At 50.3% G+C, this 14968-nt stretch overlaps 1 protein-coding gene and 1 long non-coding RNA gene across 2 annotated transcripts in view; both read left to right on the top strand.

Annotated features, from left to right (window-relative positions):
• Positions 1-470: 470 nt before the first annotated feature.
• The window catches only part of LOC132808142 (zinc finger protein 850-like), a 47747-nt gene continuing 33249 nt past the window's right edge, over positions 471-14968 (top strand). The window contains exon 1 of the mRNA XM_060822019.1: positions 471-2319. Coding sequence (XP_060678002.1) covers positions 784-2319 — 1536 coding nt within the window. The 5' untranslated portion in view covers positions 471-783. The remainder of the gene's footprint in view (positions 2320-14968) is intronic.
• Positions 7850-12986, top strand: LOC132808149 (uncharacterized). Its single transcript, XR_009642037.1, has 4 exons — positions 7850-8002; positions 8889-9089; positions 11005-11109; positions 11222-12986. It is a non-coding gene; the product is annotated as an uncharacterized LOC132808149 (long non-coding RNA).

Raw genomic sequence — 14968 nt, 5'->3', positions numbered from 1 at the left:
TCTAGGTTATAGGAGAAAATGCGGTCTGCAGATGCTGGAGATCAGAGCTGGAAATGTGTTGCTGGAAAAGCGCAGCAGGTCAGGCAGCATCCGAGGAGCAGGAGAATCGAAGTTTCGGGCATGAGCCCTTCTTCAGGAATGAGGAAAGTGTCCTCATTCTTTCCTCATTCCTGATGAAGAGCTTTTGCCCGAAACGTCGATTTTTTTTTTCCTGCTCCTCGGATGCTGCCTGACCTGCTGTGCTTTTCCAGCACCACTCTGATCTCCAGCATCTGCTGTCTTTTTCGCCTGGAGGTTTTACTAGCTACCTGATGAAGGTGCAGAGCTCTGAAAGCTCGAACTTCTAAACAAATCTAATGGACTACAACCTGGTGATGTGTGATTTTTTTTACCTTTGTACACCCCAGCCCAACACTGGCATCTGCATATTGTAACTTGGTTGTTTTGGGGAAGTTCTACAGAAACTAGAATGATCTGTTCTGAATTCCTGTCATGTGCAGGCAGCAATGACTTTTGTAATCCCCTTTTCACAGGATATGAGAAGAGCAGCTTTGCAGGTAGAGCTCCCCAACTGAGTACCATGTGAAGGTCTGACAGAGCCCCTTGATTCGTGGGACAGGAGAGACGTCCCTCTTTCAGTCCAGAAGGGGAAAATTCTTTGAACGTTTTTGTCTGCTTCAGTAGGCTCTTAAAGTATCGTCTTTACCTGAACCACAGGGGCACGTGCCTGAGCCAGTTTGCCCACTGTGGGGAAAGGAAGTCTCAGGAGGCATTCCGCGCGCCATGGAGAAACCGTGGAAGTGTGGGGATTGCGGGAAAGGGTTCCGCTCCCCCTCCGTGCTGGAGATCCACCGCCGTGTCCACACTGGGGAGAGGCCGTTCAGCTGCTCGGTGTGCGGGAAGGGCTTCACCCAGCTGTCTATCCTGCTGACCCACCAGCATTTCCACACCGGGGAGCGGTCCTTCACCTGCCCCGTCTGCGGCAAGTTCTTCACCCAGTCGTCCACCCTGCTGACCCACCAGCGGGTCCACACCAGGGAGCGGACCTTCACCTGCTCCGTCTGCGGCAAGGGCTTCACCGACTCCTCCCACCTGCTGACCCACCAGCGGGTCCACACCGGGGAGAGGCCGTTCAGCTGCTCGGTCTGTGGCAAGAGCTTTACCCAGTCGTCCAACCTGCTGCGGCACCAGCGGCTCCACACCGGGGAGCGGCCCTTCACCTGCTCCGTCTGCGGCAAGGGCTTCACCGACTCCTCCCACCTGCTGACCCACCAGCGGGTCCACACCGGGGAGAGTCCGTTCAGCTGCTCGGTCTGCGGCAAGAGCTTTACCCAGTCGTCGAACCTGCTGCAGCACCAGCAGGTCCACACCGGAGAGTGGCCCTTCACCTGCTCCGTCTGCGGCAAGGGCTTCGCCCGCTCGTCCGACCTGCTAACCCACCAGCGGGTCCACACCGGGGAGCGGCCGTTCAGCTGCTCCGTCTGCGGCAAGGGCTTCGCCCGCTCGTCCGACCTGCTAACCCACCAGCGGGTCCACACCAGGGAGCGGCCGTTCAGCTGCTCGGTCTGCGGCAAGAGCTTCACCCGCTCGTCCACCCTGCTGCAGCACCAGCGGCTTCACACCGGGGAGCGGCCCTTCACCTGCTCCGTCTGCGGCAAGAGCTTCTCTCACTTGTCCAACCTGCTGACCCACCAGCGGCTCCACACCAGGGAGCGGCCCTTCACCTGCTCTGTCTGCGGCAAGGGCTTCACCCGCTCGTCCGACCTGCTAACCCACCAGCGGCTCCACACCGGGGAGCGGCCGTTCAGCTGCTCGGTCTGCGGCAAGAGCTTCACCCGCTCGTCCACCCTGCTGCAGCACCAGCGGCTTCACACTGGGGAGCGGCCCTTCACCTGCTCCGTCTGCGGCAAGAGCTTCTCTCGCTCGTCCAACCTGCTGACCCACCGCCGGGTCCACACTAGGGAGCGGCCCTTCACCTGCTCCGTCTGCGGCAAGGGCTTCACCCGCTCGTCCGACCTGCTAACCCACCAGCAGGTCCACACCGGGGAGCGGCCCTTCACCTGCTCCGTCTGCGGCAAGGGCTTCACCCACTCGTCCAACCTGCTGACCCACCAGCAGGTCCACACCAGGGAGCGGCCCTTCACCTGCTCCGTCTGCGGCAAGGGCTTCACCCGCTCGTCCGACCTGCTAACCCACCAGCGGGTCCACACCGGGGAGAGGCCGTTCAGCTGCTCGGTCTGCGGCAAGAGCTTTACCCAGTCGTCCAACCTGCTGCGGCACCAGCGGCTTCACACCGGGGAGCGGCCCTTCACCTGCCCCGTCTGCGGGAGGGGCTTCGCTCAGTCCCAGCACCTGCTGCGGCACCAGCGGGGGCACAAGTGACGGGGCCAGCCGCTGTGAGTCACCGCCCAGGGCTGAACCCTGGGTGGGATGGGGGAGGGTCACTGCAGTTGCTGTGCTCTCATCCCCTTGGCATCCAGTGGCTCTGCGAGCCTGCGACTGCGCATTTCCTCCTGAAGTGGAGATGTACAACACAGAAACAGACCCTTCGCTCCAACCCCTCCATATCCTCAACCAGTCAAGTCCCATTTGCCAGCAATTGGCCCTATCCCTCCAAACCTCTCCTTATACAGATACCCAAGTGGATGCCTTTTAAATGTTGCAATTGTACCAGCCTCCACCACTTCCTCTGGCAGCTCATTCCACACGCACACACACCACCCTCTGTGTGAAAAATGTTGCCCCTTAGGACCCTTTTTAAATCTTTCCCCTCTCACCCTAAACCTATGCCCTCTAGTTCTGGCAAAAGACTTTGTCTATCCCTATCCATGCCCCTCATGATTTTATAAACCTCTCTTAAAGTCAACCCTCAGCCTCTGACGTTCCAGGGAAGACAACCCCAGCCTGTTCAGCCTCTCCCTGTAGCTCAAACCCTCCAACCCTGGCAACATCCTTGTCAATCTTTCTGAACCCTTTCAAGTTTTGCAACATCCTTCCGATAGACCAGAAGTGCACATAATACAGAGGAACTTCGATTATCCAGAATTAGATGAACCAGCACGGTGGCTCAGTGGTTAGCGCTGCTACCTCACAGTACCAGGGACCCGGGTTTCATTCCTGCCTCAGGCGACAGACTGTGTGGAGTTTGCACATTCTCCCCGCGTCTGCGTGGGTTTCCTCCTAGTGCTCCGGTTCCGTCCCACAGTCCAAAGATGTGCAGGTCAGGGTGAATTGGCCATGCTAAATTGCCCGTCGTGTTAGGTATATTAGTCAGAGGGAAATGGGTCTGGGTGGGTTACTCTTCGGAGGCTCAGTGTGGACTGGTTGGGCCTGTTTCCACACTGTGAGGGATCTAATCGTTAAGCGACTGAAATACACCCTGCATGTGTCCTTTGGATAATCGAGGTTCCTGTGTATTCCAAAAGTGGCCTAACCAACGTCCTGTCCAGACCCCAACCCCTATACTCAGTGCTTTGGCCAATAAAGTGATCTGCAGAATCTGCGGGACTTGCTTAATCCTGGGAGGTAAATCACGTGTTTCTCCTTCTCTTGCAGGTGGATCCAAGATTTCACTCTCTGTCCCATTGAGTCTCCAGTCAGGTCCTTCAGCTCAACTGGTCTCTCTCAGTATTTCTGACCCATGTGAGCCTCTACGCACCTCCCCTTCACTTGCTCACACTTGATTTCCCTTACAGCAGCATTCCCTTCAGTTCCTTTCTCCCTGACGTCTGTATCCAGCTTCTCCTTAAATGCCGTCCACCTCAACCTGCTACTGTGGGGGTCATTCCCGCTGCAGACAGAGGTCTCTCCTTGTAACCTCTTCAAAAGATTTACTGCTGACTTCCCCCTTCAGTCTTTTCCATTTCTGGGTCTCCCCGCTGTTGCGAAACTTGGAAGAGTTCAGAAAAGATTTACAAGGATGTTGCCAGGGTTGGAGGATCTGAGCTACAGGGAGAGGCTGAACAGGCTGGGGCTGTTTTCCCTGGAGCGTCGGAGGCTGAGGGATGACCTTAGAGGTTTACAAAATTATGACTGGCATGGATAGGATAAATAGGCAAAGTCTTTTCCCTGGGGTTGGGGAATCCAGAACTAGAGGGCATAGGTTTAGGGTGAGAAGGGAAGATATAAAAGAGACCTACAGGGCAACTTTTTCATACAGAAGGTGGTGTGTGTATGGAATGAGCTGCCAGAGGATGTGGTGGAGGCTGGTACAATTGCAACATTTAAGAGGCATTTGGATGGGTATATGAATAGGAAGGGTTTGGAGGGATATGGGCCGGGTGCTGGCAGGTGGGACTAGATTGGATTGGGATATTTGGTCGGTATGGACGGGTTAGACCGAAGGGTCTGTTTCCGTGCTGTACATCTCTTGACAAAGCCTTGTCTGAGGGTGAAATGTTGTCATTCCCGTTGATGCGGGTGGTCCCCTGTCTGTTGTCCTTTTTGTTTCCTTTCTCGGAAAGGACGTCGCGGACGTGGGCAGCGTTCCCGAGCCCCGCTCCGGAGCGGGCTGTTCCGTCCTCTTCCAGCCCCCGGGAGAAGGGGCAGCTTGAGTGCATTGGGAGAGTGGGCCATTCACCGGGAGGGTGCCAATGGGACGGGAGAGCGGTACCAGTAATGGGGCGAGGGGGAGATGCCTCAGACCGCCAGAAACACTGGGGCAGCTGCTCGCGTGCTCCTTTTGGATCTCACAGCACAGGGAGGCCATTCATCTGATTACCTCCCCGTCTCTGTCTCTCTGGCTCTGTCTCTCTCTCTCTCTCTCTGCGTCTGTCTGTCTCTCTGAGGTGACAGCGGATTCCAGCATATTGCTGATTGCTGGGTAAACCTGTTTTTCCTCTGTTTTCCCCCTCTCTCTCTTGCTCAAACCCCTGACCTTCAGGCCGCCCCTGACCTTGTCACTATCAGTGAATAGGGAACAGCTTTTCTTCCTCCACCTTATCTGAACCTATCACAATCTTCCCCACTTTCACCAGTTGTATCTGTGTGTGACCCTCTCTTTCTGTGTCTCTTTCTCTCCTAAGCCCCCTCCCTCACCACATCCCATTTACCCACCCCCTCCTGTCATGCTCCCACTTTCAAACGGTCTCGTTGTGTTTTCACTGCCTCTTCCCCATCGTTTCCGTCAAGCACCTCATCTCACGCTTAGAACCCCTGCAGTGTAGGAATAGGCCCTTCAGCCCATCCAATTCACACCAACCCTCCCTCACCCAGACCTCTGCCCGTAACCCTGCAATTCCCATTGACTAACCCACCTAGCCTACACTATGGGTAATTTAGCATGGCCAATGCCCCCTAACCTGCACATCCCCAAACACTATGTAATTTAGCACGGCCAGTCCACCCAAACCTGCACATCCCTGGATACTATAGGACAATTTAGCCTGGCCAATCCTACACTAAGGGTGGATTGGCCATGCTAAATTACCCATAGTACCCAGGGATGTGTAGGTTAGGGTAGATTGGCCATGCTAAATTACCCAATCCAACACATCCCTGGGTACTGTTAGGATAAAATAGGTCAAGGGAGGGTGGAGCTATAGCTGCTGTTTGGGGAATCGAAACTGTTGCTTACGTGGACAGCTCAGCTGCCAACGCCCAAATGAGCTCAATAACAGGAAACGCCTAGCAAACGCGAAATGTCCTAATAAGGCAATGCTTAGTAGCTCCGTGAAGCTCTGCTTAGCAAAGAGTATATCAGGAGCAGATTTGGGAGGGGAAGGCAGAACGCGCCTTCTCCAGTGAATGCATGGTGATTCACTGTATCAGCTACGATTCTGCAATAAAGCCTGCTTGTGCCAAACAATTGAGCGTCTGTTGTCTCTCCTCCTAAAACGAACATGCAAGGACAGATTCCGGCCTAACAGTACTATGGGTAATTTAGCATGGCCAATCCACCCTCACCTACACATCCCTAGGTACTATGGGTAATTTAGCCTGACCAATCCACCCTAACCTACACATCTCTGAGCACTATGGGTAATTTAGCATGGCCAATCCACCCTCACCTACGCATCTTTGGATTGTGGGAGGAAGCCAGAGCACCCGGAGAAAACCCTCGCAGACGCAGGCTGGAAATGTGCAAACTCCATACGGACAGTCACCCCCGAGGCTGGAATTGAACCCGGGTCCCTTGGCGCAGTGACCACTTATAATCCGCCTGCGTTAAGATCCTTTTGTCACCTGGATGAATGTTACAGGGGGGAGCGGGGTTTACGTCTTCTCTGAGCTGAGAGAGGACACAGGAGATGCTCCTCATCATGCTTTCATGTGTCACATTGCATAATTCTTAGAATTTACATGTAAATGTCTAGTTGGGGTTAGAATTCTTGTAAATGTAGACAAACCGAAACACTTGTTGAGACATTTCACCAAACCCCAAGTAGGCAATTGACATGCCCGTCCCTGAAAAGAGAACCTTTCGTGGGGTCAGAGTTGACATTGAGAATAGCGAAATGAACACTGTCCCCGTCGTGTTTGTATTTTTGCTAACAGAAGGGCAGTTTGCAGTCAGCAGGAACTGTGGGACTAGAGGCTGCGGGCCAGGTCTGCGCTCGGGAGCGTAAATCCCAACGGGAACCAGAGGCGTTGCTAACGTTTAAGCCAGCTGAGCTTAGCAAGAAAAGGCTGCGACCCTGTGCTTGAACTGATCAGCCGAAACTTTGGGCGGAGCCAAGGAGATCTGAAGGCGAAGCTCACGGGAGGGTCTCCTTTCTCAAAAAAACCAGAAAACATGAGGGATACCAGGAAGAATTCCGCTGAATTCCAGAGAGCTGTGGCATGCCGTTGATTTGGTACAATGAGCTTTTAATGTGAACTCTCATGAGGGAGTGCAAACGAACTCGAGTTGAAATGTAGCTCCGTAAAGTGTTGTGTAACAGTCATAGCGTTGACCGTTGTTGAACGTTTTGATGCGGTCCAGTTTTTCTTTTGTTTTTTAAAGATGAGATGATGTTTTGTGGTTTTTGGATGGGTTGGGTACAGAGTGGGAGGTAGGGTGGGCTGGGATCTTCCATGTTGATGGGATTTGACAGTGAATTTTGCTTCGTCAATTATTCAGACTGTGTGCCTGGAGAGAGGGAGGGTCTGACCCTTGGGAAGGGTGCTGGCGGGGTGTGGGCGGGAGGTGAACCTTTGCAATGTCCAATCAGAAGGCTAAGTGTTAAGATAACAAGAGCCGATATTTAGCAGTCGATAAGTGCAACATGTAAGCAGTTTGTTCATATGCAGCTCAAAGGCTGTCCCCAAAGTTAAACTTAGTATGGCGCCTACCCACTCAATCCAGTTACCCACCCCATTTCAGGGTGGATATGTGAACTATCACTAATTTTGGTTCTTCTAATGAATAAAACATTTAAACCTAGCTGTTCAGGAAAGCAAACAAGTTTAAAACTACAGCCATGCTGCAGTTAAACTCAATAGACTTACTCAGAGCAAAATACATGTTCTCTGAACGCAGTTGGAAGTTAACATAGTTGTATTAGGTGTAGAAATATCTGTTTAAATGGAGCGGTGAGCTTTCCCAATGTAGACAGGGCTCCTCGAAACGTGGCAGTGTCCCCCCTGCAGCTGCAGAGCGAGACAGGAGAGTTTGTTTTTGTGAATGAGCAGTTGTAGCGCGAGGTGGCTGTTGCTTGGTGACGGTGAGGCTCCCCCGGCCCCGCCCATCCCCCCGTGCAGACGTCACGCGGGGGTGAAGGCGGTTGGGAGGAGAAGTCGCTCGAGCGGGGAAGCGGCGGCCGTTAGGAAAATGGCGCCGTGCGGCCCGGGGCAGACCCCCGTCACTGGTCACCGCCGCCTTCCTGGCGCAGCTGCTGTGTCACGGCCACACCGGCCGGCTGTACAGCAGGCAGGAGCCGGTGACCATTCTGGAGGCGGATGGGGTTAAGGGCCTGTTTGGGAACTGGTCGGCCGCCTGGGTGGTGGAGTTCTACTGGTCGTGGGGCGGCCCCTGTGTCAACTATGGGGCCACCTGGAAGGTACTGGGCCCGGGAGGTGAAAGGTGAGGCAGGTTGTGGGGGGGACGGAGGGGAAGGAATGTGGGGCCTGTCCTGTCATAGTCACATTTTACACTCACTTTCCATCTGCTTTTACTGGCGCTTGTGCTGTTTACCCCTCACTGTGTTTTAATCCTTGTGCTGTTTACCCCTCACTGTTACTTGTACAATTGCTGAGGGTAGTGTGTAAATACTAGTGAAGGATACTATGCACCAGCATGTATATGTTCCTCAGTTATTGAAGGGGCAGGACCTGTTGAGAATGGTTAGTAAAGCAGGTTGTGCACTAAGCCTTGTTAACATGGATATGTTCATTGGAAAAGTTGACTTTTTATTATTTAGAGTCGTAGAGATTTTCAGCACGGAAACAGATCCCCTCAGTCCAACCTGTCCACGCCAACCAGATATCCTACATTAATCTAGTCCCCATTACCAGCACTATATCCCTCTACGCCATTCCTATTCATATACCCATCCAGATACTTTTTAAAGGCTGTAATTATACTGGCCTCCTCCACTTCCTCTGGCAGCTCATTCCATACACACACCACCCTCTGCATGGAAACATTGCCCTTCAGGTATCTTTTATATCTTTGTGGCCTCACCCTAAACCTATGTCCTCTAGTTGTGAAGGTCACCCCAACACAGAGGAAAAGACTTAAAAACATTGAGCAGCCAAACAAATGCAAAAGCAATCAAATATCAAGCCACATGGGGGAAAAAATATCGCTCTGCCCTTTTTGATCTCCAATAGACATTTGGAAACTGAAAATCTGTCAATAACACCAGCATTGCTACAGAGCATATTGTGTACACTCCTCGGTGTCAACAAGCAGGGCACATGTTTGCTAATGTCATCAAAACATTGGGCGTGTTCCTCATTGTCGGCAGAAAAGGGGCAAAACCTACTTTTGATGGACAAATAAGGCTCACTGGAGGACCGGAAGGAGACTTGTCCTCCTGCCATTTGGAGGTCCCCTATTGGTGAACGCGGAAGTTGGGCCATGAGGTTCTGAAGTTCCTGCCCCTCCCCTCTCTCAATGAAGATTGAGCTTCACTCAGACTGCAGCTTCCTTCCTCTGTCCAACATCTGTGAGTACAGCATTCTCTTTTCTCACCCCCTTTTCCATTTACATTTCATTCTGGGGTTCAATTGTTGACTTGGAGCAACTGAAAGGAATGGGAGTGAATCCAGTGAGGGGACAGACTCTGGAAAAATTAGTCCAAGCCTTTGTCTCAATTGACAAAATAGACAGGCAGGAGACTGGACGAATGCAGCAAGCCAGGCAGTATCAGTAGGTGGAAGAGTTGAGGTATCTGGTGGAACCCTTGTTCAGGATTGGGGGTGGGAATAGGGAGAGCTGTGGAACAAGGGTGTGCTGGGGGCAGGGTGATGAAGTGAGGATAGGTGGAGACAGGTAGAAGGTACAATAGACAATAGGTGCAGGAGTCAGCTCTTCTGCCCTTTGAGCCAGCACCACCATTCATTTTGATCGTGGCTGATCATCCTTAATCAGTATCCTGTTCCTGCCTTATCCCCATAACCTGGTTGGTGAATGGGAGGAAGGAATCTAGTTGGCAGGGAAGAGTGGAAAGGGCTGGGAAGTGAGTTGGGGGATGGGATGGGAGATTATTTGAAATTGGAGAACTCAGTGTCGAGTCCTCCGGGCTGTGGACTGCTCAGACAAGATGAGGTTTTATTCCTCCAATTTGTCAGAAGGGGAGTGGGAAGGGGCATTAAAATGGGTGGAGACTGGGAAGTCCGCTCAGCCTCTGTGGACCTGGCTGTGATGCTCGGCAAACCATTCCCCAAGTTTACGCTCGGTCTTCCTGACGTAGAGAAGACCATAACTGGCAAAGCACAGTGGGTCGAGCAGTAGGACAGTCGTAGTTTGAGGCACAAGCTCTTCATCAGGAATGATGCGTGGATGTTCAGAGGGGCATCAGCGTCCTTCTGTGCCAGTTGTCAGACAGGTGCAGCAGGCAATGAGCAAGGCAAGTGGCATATTAGCAAGAGGAATTAAGTTCAGAAGTGGGAATGTCTTCCAGCAGTTAGGAGGTCATAGAATATATTCAAGGCTGAGTTCACGTGATTTTTATGTGGATGCTTGTGGGGGAAGGCAAAAAAATGGTTGTAAGACCAGTATCCAGTTTTAAGACCGTTCCAGAGTCAGACAGCACAGAAACAGACCCTTCAGTACAACTAGTCAATGCTGACTATGTTCTCAAACTAAACCAGTCCCACCTGGCAGTGTTTTGGCCCATATCCCTCCAAACCTTTCCTATTCATGACGTTACTGTACCTGCATCCACCACATCCTCTAGACATTTAGTCCTCACGTGAACTACTGTGTAAAAAGAAAAAAATTGTGCCCTTCAAGTCTTTTTAAAATCCTTCTCCTGTCACCGTCAAAGTTTGCTCCCTAATCTTGAAACCCCAACCCTAGGGGAAGGACACCCTTTGTTCACCTCATCTCTCCCCTCATGATTTTATAAACGTTGATAAGGTCACATCTCCACTTCCAATGCTCCAGTGAAAAAGTCCCAGCCCATCCAGCTAGATGAAGGTAGAATCCTGTCCCTTAGGATTCCCTCCAACAATGTGCCCACCACTGATGTCAGGCACACTGATCTATAGTTCCCTGGCTTGTCCTTACCACCCTTCTTAAACAGTGGCACCACGTTAGCCAACCTCCAGTCTTCTGGCACCTCACCTGACATGCACAGTATGCTCTATGGAGATGCTGTTTTTGATGGATTTAAAGTGTCCAAATGCCACAATTTCTCCCCCACTCACTTGACATAACCGTGCAGGCTCCTCGCTATTTGATGTTCATGTTACTTAGAACCCTCATGATCATATCAATCTCAATGAGGTCACCCCTCAACCTCCTGTGCTCCAGTGAAGACAGTTTCAGCTTCTCCTTATAACTCAAACCCTCCAGTCCTGGCAACATCCTGGTAAATCTTTACTGGACTCTCTGTAATAGTATTCTTCCTATTACAGGGCCACCAGAAGCCTTCTCAGTACTCTACAAGTGACTTCACCAACATCCTGTACACCTTCAACATGATGTCCCAACTCCTTTGTTCAATGGTGTGAACAATTAAGGTAAGTGTGCTGAATGTTTAACATCAATCTACATTTGTCAATATATCATATCAGTTGCATGACACTGTGACCTTTTGCTCTTAACTCTGCGTCTTCTGATCCTGCTCCACAGCTAACCGATGAAGGAGCAGCGCACTGAAAGCTAGTGCTTCCAAATAAATCTGTTGGACTATAACCCACTGTTGTGATTTTTCAACCTTGTCCCACCTAGTCCAACAGCAGCACCTCCACCTCCTTTCTAATGAACACAGCCCATACCTCCCGGTGCTGCCAGTAAACTGCCGATGAAATGATGCAGTGCCTGCACTCCTGAAAAGTTTATAATTTCTAACGAAACCAGCTACTCATTCACTGCTCCATCTGATACACGACTTTGGAAACTTAGTGCAGGAGGCTGCAAGAAATGAGCAGCTTTAAAACAAAAACCGCTTGGAGCTTTCAATGAGAGCCTGAGCCCAGCAGTACGTTCTGGTTACCTTTATTGTGGCCCAACATTGTTACAGCTGCAGATGCCCCCAGCAAAAGGGCAGAGAAAGAATAGCTGTGTATTAGACAGCTCAACAACAGGGGGAGGTGCACGGGGCAGGGCAAGGCCAACAGCAGGCCCCCGCACTACGCCTGCGTTGCCTTGCACAGTTTACAAAAATCCCTTCCCCTTCAGAGACTCCCCACAGTGTAGAAGCAGGCCACTCGACCCAAAGACTACACACCGATCCTCCAAAGGGTAACCCACCATGCAATTCCCCTACCCCATTGCTCAACATTTTCCCCTGACTAATGCACCTAACCTGCACATCCCTGGGCACTATGGGTATTTCAGTACTGTCAATCCACCTGAACCTGGACAACTCGTATATGCCAACCAGATATCCCAACCCAATCTAGTCCCACCTGCCAGCACGGGGCCCATATCCCCCCAGTTGCCTTTTAAATGTTGCAATTGTATCAGCCTCCACCACTTCCTCTGGCAGCTCATTCCATACACGTACCACCCTCTAAATGAGAAGGTTGCCCCTTAGGTCTCTTTCATATCTTTCCCCTCTCACCCTAAACCTATGCCCTGTAGTTCTGGACTCTCCCATCCCATAGAAAAGACTTTGTCTGTCTATCCTATCCATGCCCCTCATGATTTTATAAACCTCTATAAGGTCACCCCTCAGCCTCTGACGCTCCAGGGAAAATAGCCCCAGCCTGTTCTGTCTCTCCCTATAGCTCAAATCCTCCAGTCTTGGCGACATCCTTGTAAATCTTTTTAGATTAGATTAGATTACTTAGTGTGGAAACAGGCCCTTCGGCCCAACAAGTCCACACCGACCTGCCGACGCGTATATCACCCAGACCCATACTCCGGGGGTTTGCAAGGACTGCCACAAACACTACGTAGGACAAACAGGAAGAAAGTTAGCCACCAGGATACACGCACACCAGCTAGCCAGAAAAAGACACGATCTTCTATCCCTTGTCGCCCAACATACGGATGAAAGAAAACACCACTTCGACTGGGACAACATCTATCCTGGGACAGGCTAAGCAAAGACATGCCAGAGAATTCCTAGAGGCCTGGCACTCCAATCACAACACCATAAACAAACACATAGATCTAGATACCATCTATCAACCCCTCAGAAAATGAACAGGAAATGACATCACCACAAACCCCAGGAACCCCATCCAGGCCAAACATATAAATCGAAAGCAGGAGACAACAGCTTCGCTTCAGTTGGAGGTCGCCACTGATGATGTTCCCGAACCAGGTAATGAAACGTCTGGATATCAAACCTACAGCTCAGCGAGCAAACCTACACCCTAATCCTCAACCTGAGCTACAAACCTTGCAAAGTTGAATGTATTTGCAAACATCATGCTGCAAATACAAACCCACCCCCATGGATGATCTATCTCGTGTGTGCACGAGATAGAGAAACAGTCTATTTCCATGCTGTTTATCTTTATTTGATAACCGTTGCTTTATTTCTGTTGGTGTAAATGTTGTTGTAATTCATAGCTGGATCCTCATAGGTGTAAGGGTGACAGAATTCCTCAAGTAGGGCATTGGAAGATTCCTGGGAGACCCCTATTTCTGGTTTACTTCCTCATGAACAAACATTAAGCACGTGTATCTATTTATTTACGATTTTGTTTTATTTTTCTTGTTTGATTCCCTGCTATGACTACACCTTGTATTAGGATAGTTGACAGGCTGGGAGATTGTGGCTTGGGTCTTGATTGAATATTTTATCGTTCCAGAAGTTATAAAAGGCGGGGTCAAAGCTTTAGCAGAAATCTAGCAGAGCTGAGAACAGACCGACATCTTAGTCTGTGGGAACAGGGAGATCAACAGAGGATAGAGAAATCAGGTCCTGAAACCAGACCACCCTGTGATCAGTGCTTTGATTAGAGGCATCCTTCTACATCAGTCAATGCCAGTTGTCAGACAGGTGCAGCAAGGCAAGCAGTATATTAGCAGGCTGAACTGAGATTAGAAATGGGGATGTCTTCCTGCAGTTAGGGAGTCATTGAATTTATTCAAGGCTGAGTTCATCTGATTTTTGAACAACAAAGTGTGGATTTTTATGTTGTGTGGATGAGGTGTGTTTTTTTGTGGTTTATGTTTTGGATACAGGAAGAGTAGACATTTTTAAAGTGGAAGGCAAGAAAATGGTTTTAAGACCACGACAGAACAGTTATGGTCAGACAGCACAGAAACAGACCCTTCAGTCCAACTATTCCATGCTGACTATGTTCTCAAACTAAACTAGTGCCACTTGCCAGTGTTTGGCCCATATACATCCACACCTTCCCTATTCATGTACTTATCCACATGAATTTTAAACGTTGCATCTGAACATGCATCCACCACTTCCTCTTTACATTCACTCAATACATGAAACACTCTGTTATAAACAAACTTTTCCCAATTCTGTCCATTCCATGGATTCATTCTCTTTCCTTTCAGTTGCTGCAAGTCATAAATTGAAGCCCAGAATGAAATAAATGGAAAAGGAGTTGTGAAGAGAGTACCCTACTCACAGATGGTTGACACAGTAAGGAGGGTGGAGTCTGGAGCAAACCCGAAATGTCGATTTTCCTGCTCCTCGGATGCTGCCTGACCTGCAGTACTTTGCCAGCACCACTCTAATCTTGACCCTGATCTCCAGCATCTGCAGTTCTAACTTTCTCCTGTAAGAAATCAGCAGTTTTAAACCAAAAACCTGTTGCAGTTTAAAGCTCTCATTGAGAGTATGAGCTCAGTGTGAAGTTCAGGTAATCTTTATTGTGACCCAACTTTGTTACAGCTTCAGAATCTCCCAGCAGAAAGGTGTAGAAAAAGTAGCAATTTTTTAAAAAAAGCTCAAGGTCAAAGTGCAACTCCTCACTTTCTTCATTATTGGTCACCACTGAGTTGTCCCTTTGTAATTGGATCCTTGATATCGCCTTAACCTGGAGGAAGTATTGCCTCACTCAGCAATTTCAACCTGTATCCAAGTAAGTTGGATGAGCAGCATAGAGTCAACCAGACTATTGTGGGTCTGGAGTCACGTGTCGGCCAGAGCGGGTAAAGGATGCAGCTGGGACGACTGCTCTAATAACTGCTCAAGTCTTCCCTAAAAAAGAACTGAGTGAATCAGAAGGGTTTTTTTTTCCACCCCCACCCCACCGACAATAGTTTCACCGTTAGATTCTGAACTCCAGATTTCTGACCAAATTCCAATTCCGCCATCTGTTGTGGGAATCGAACTCGGGAGCCACTGGAACTGGGTTGATAGTCCAGTTGGTAAAGGCACTCGGCCGTCTTTCTTTCAATCCTCCTGCAATGCCACGTGATCCCGCTGGTAGGTCAGCAAGGAGGCGGCCTGGG

The sequence above is a fragment of the Hemiscyllium ocellatum genome (genome assembly GCF_020745735.1).
Source record: "Hemiscyllium ocellatum isolate sHemOce1 chromosome 27 unlocalized genomic scaffold, sHemOce1.pat.X.cur. SUPER_27_unloc_33, whole genome shotgun sequence".
Classification (NCBI taxonomy): domain Eukaryota; kingdom Metazoa; phylum Chordata; class Chondrichthyes; order Orectolobiformes; family Hemiscylliidae; genus Hemiscyllium; species Hemiscyllium ocellatum.
Note: the sequence above shows the minus strand (reverse complement) of the source record. Positions and strands in the feature narration are given on the sequence as shown.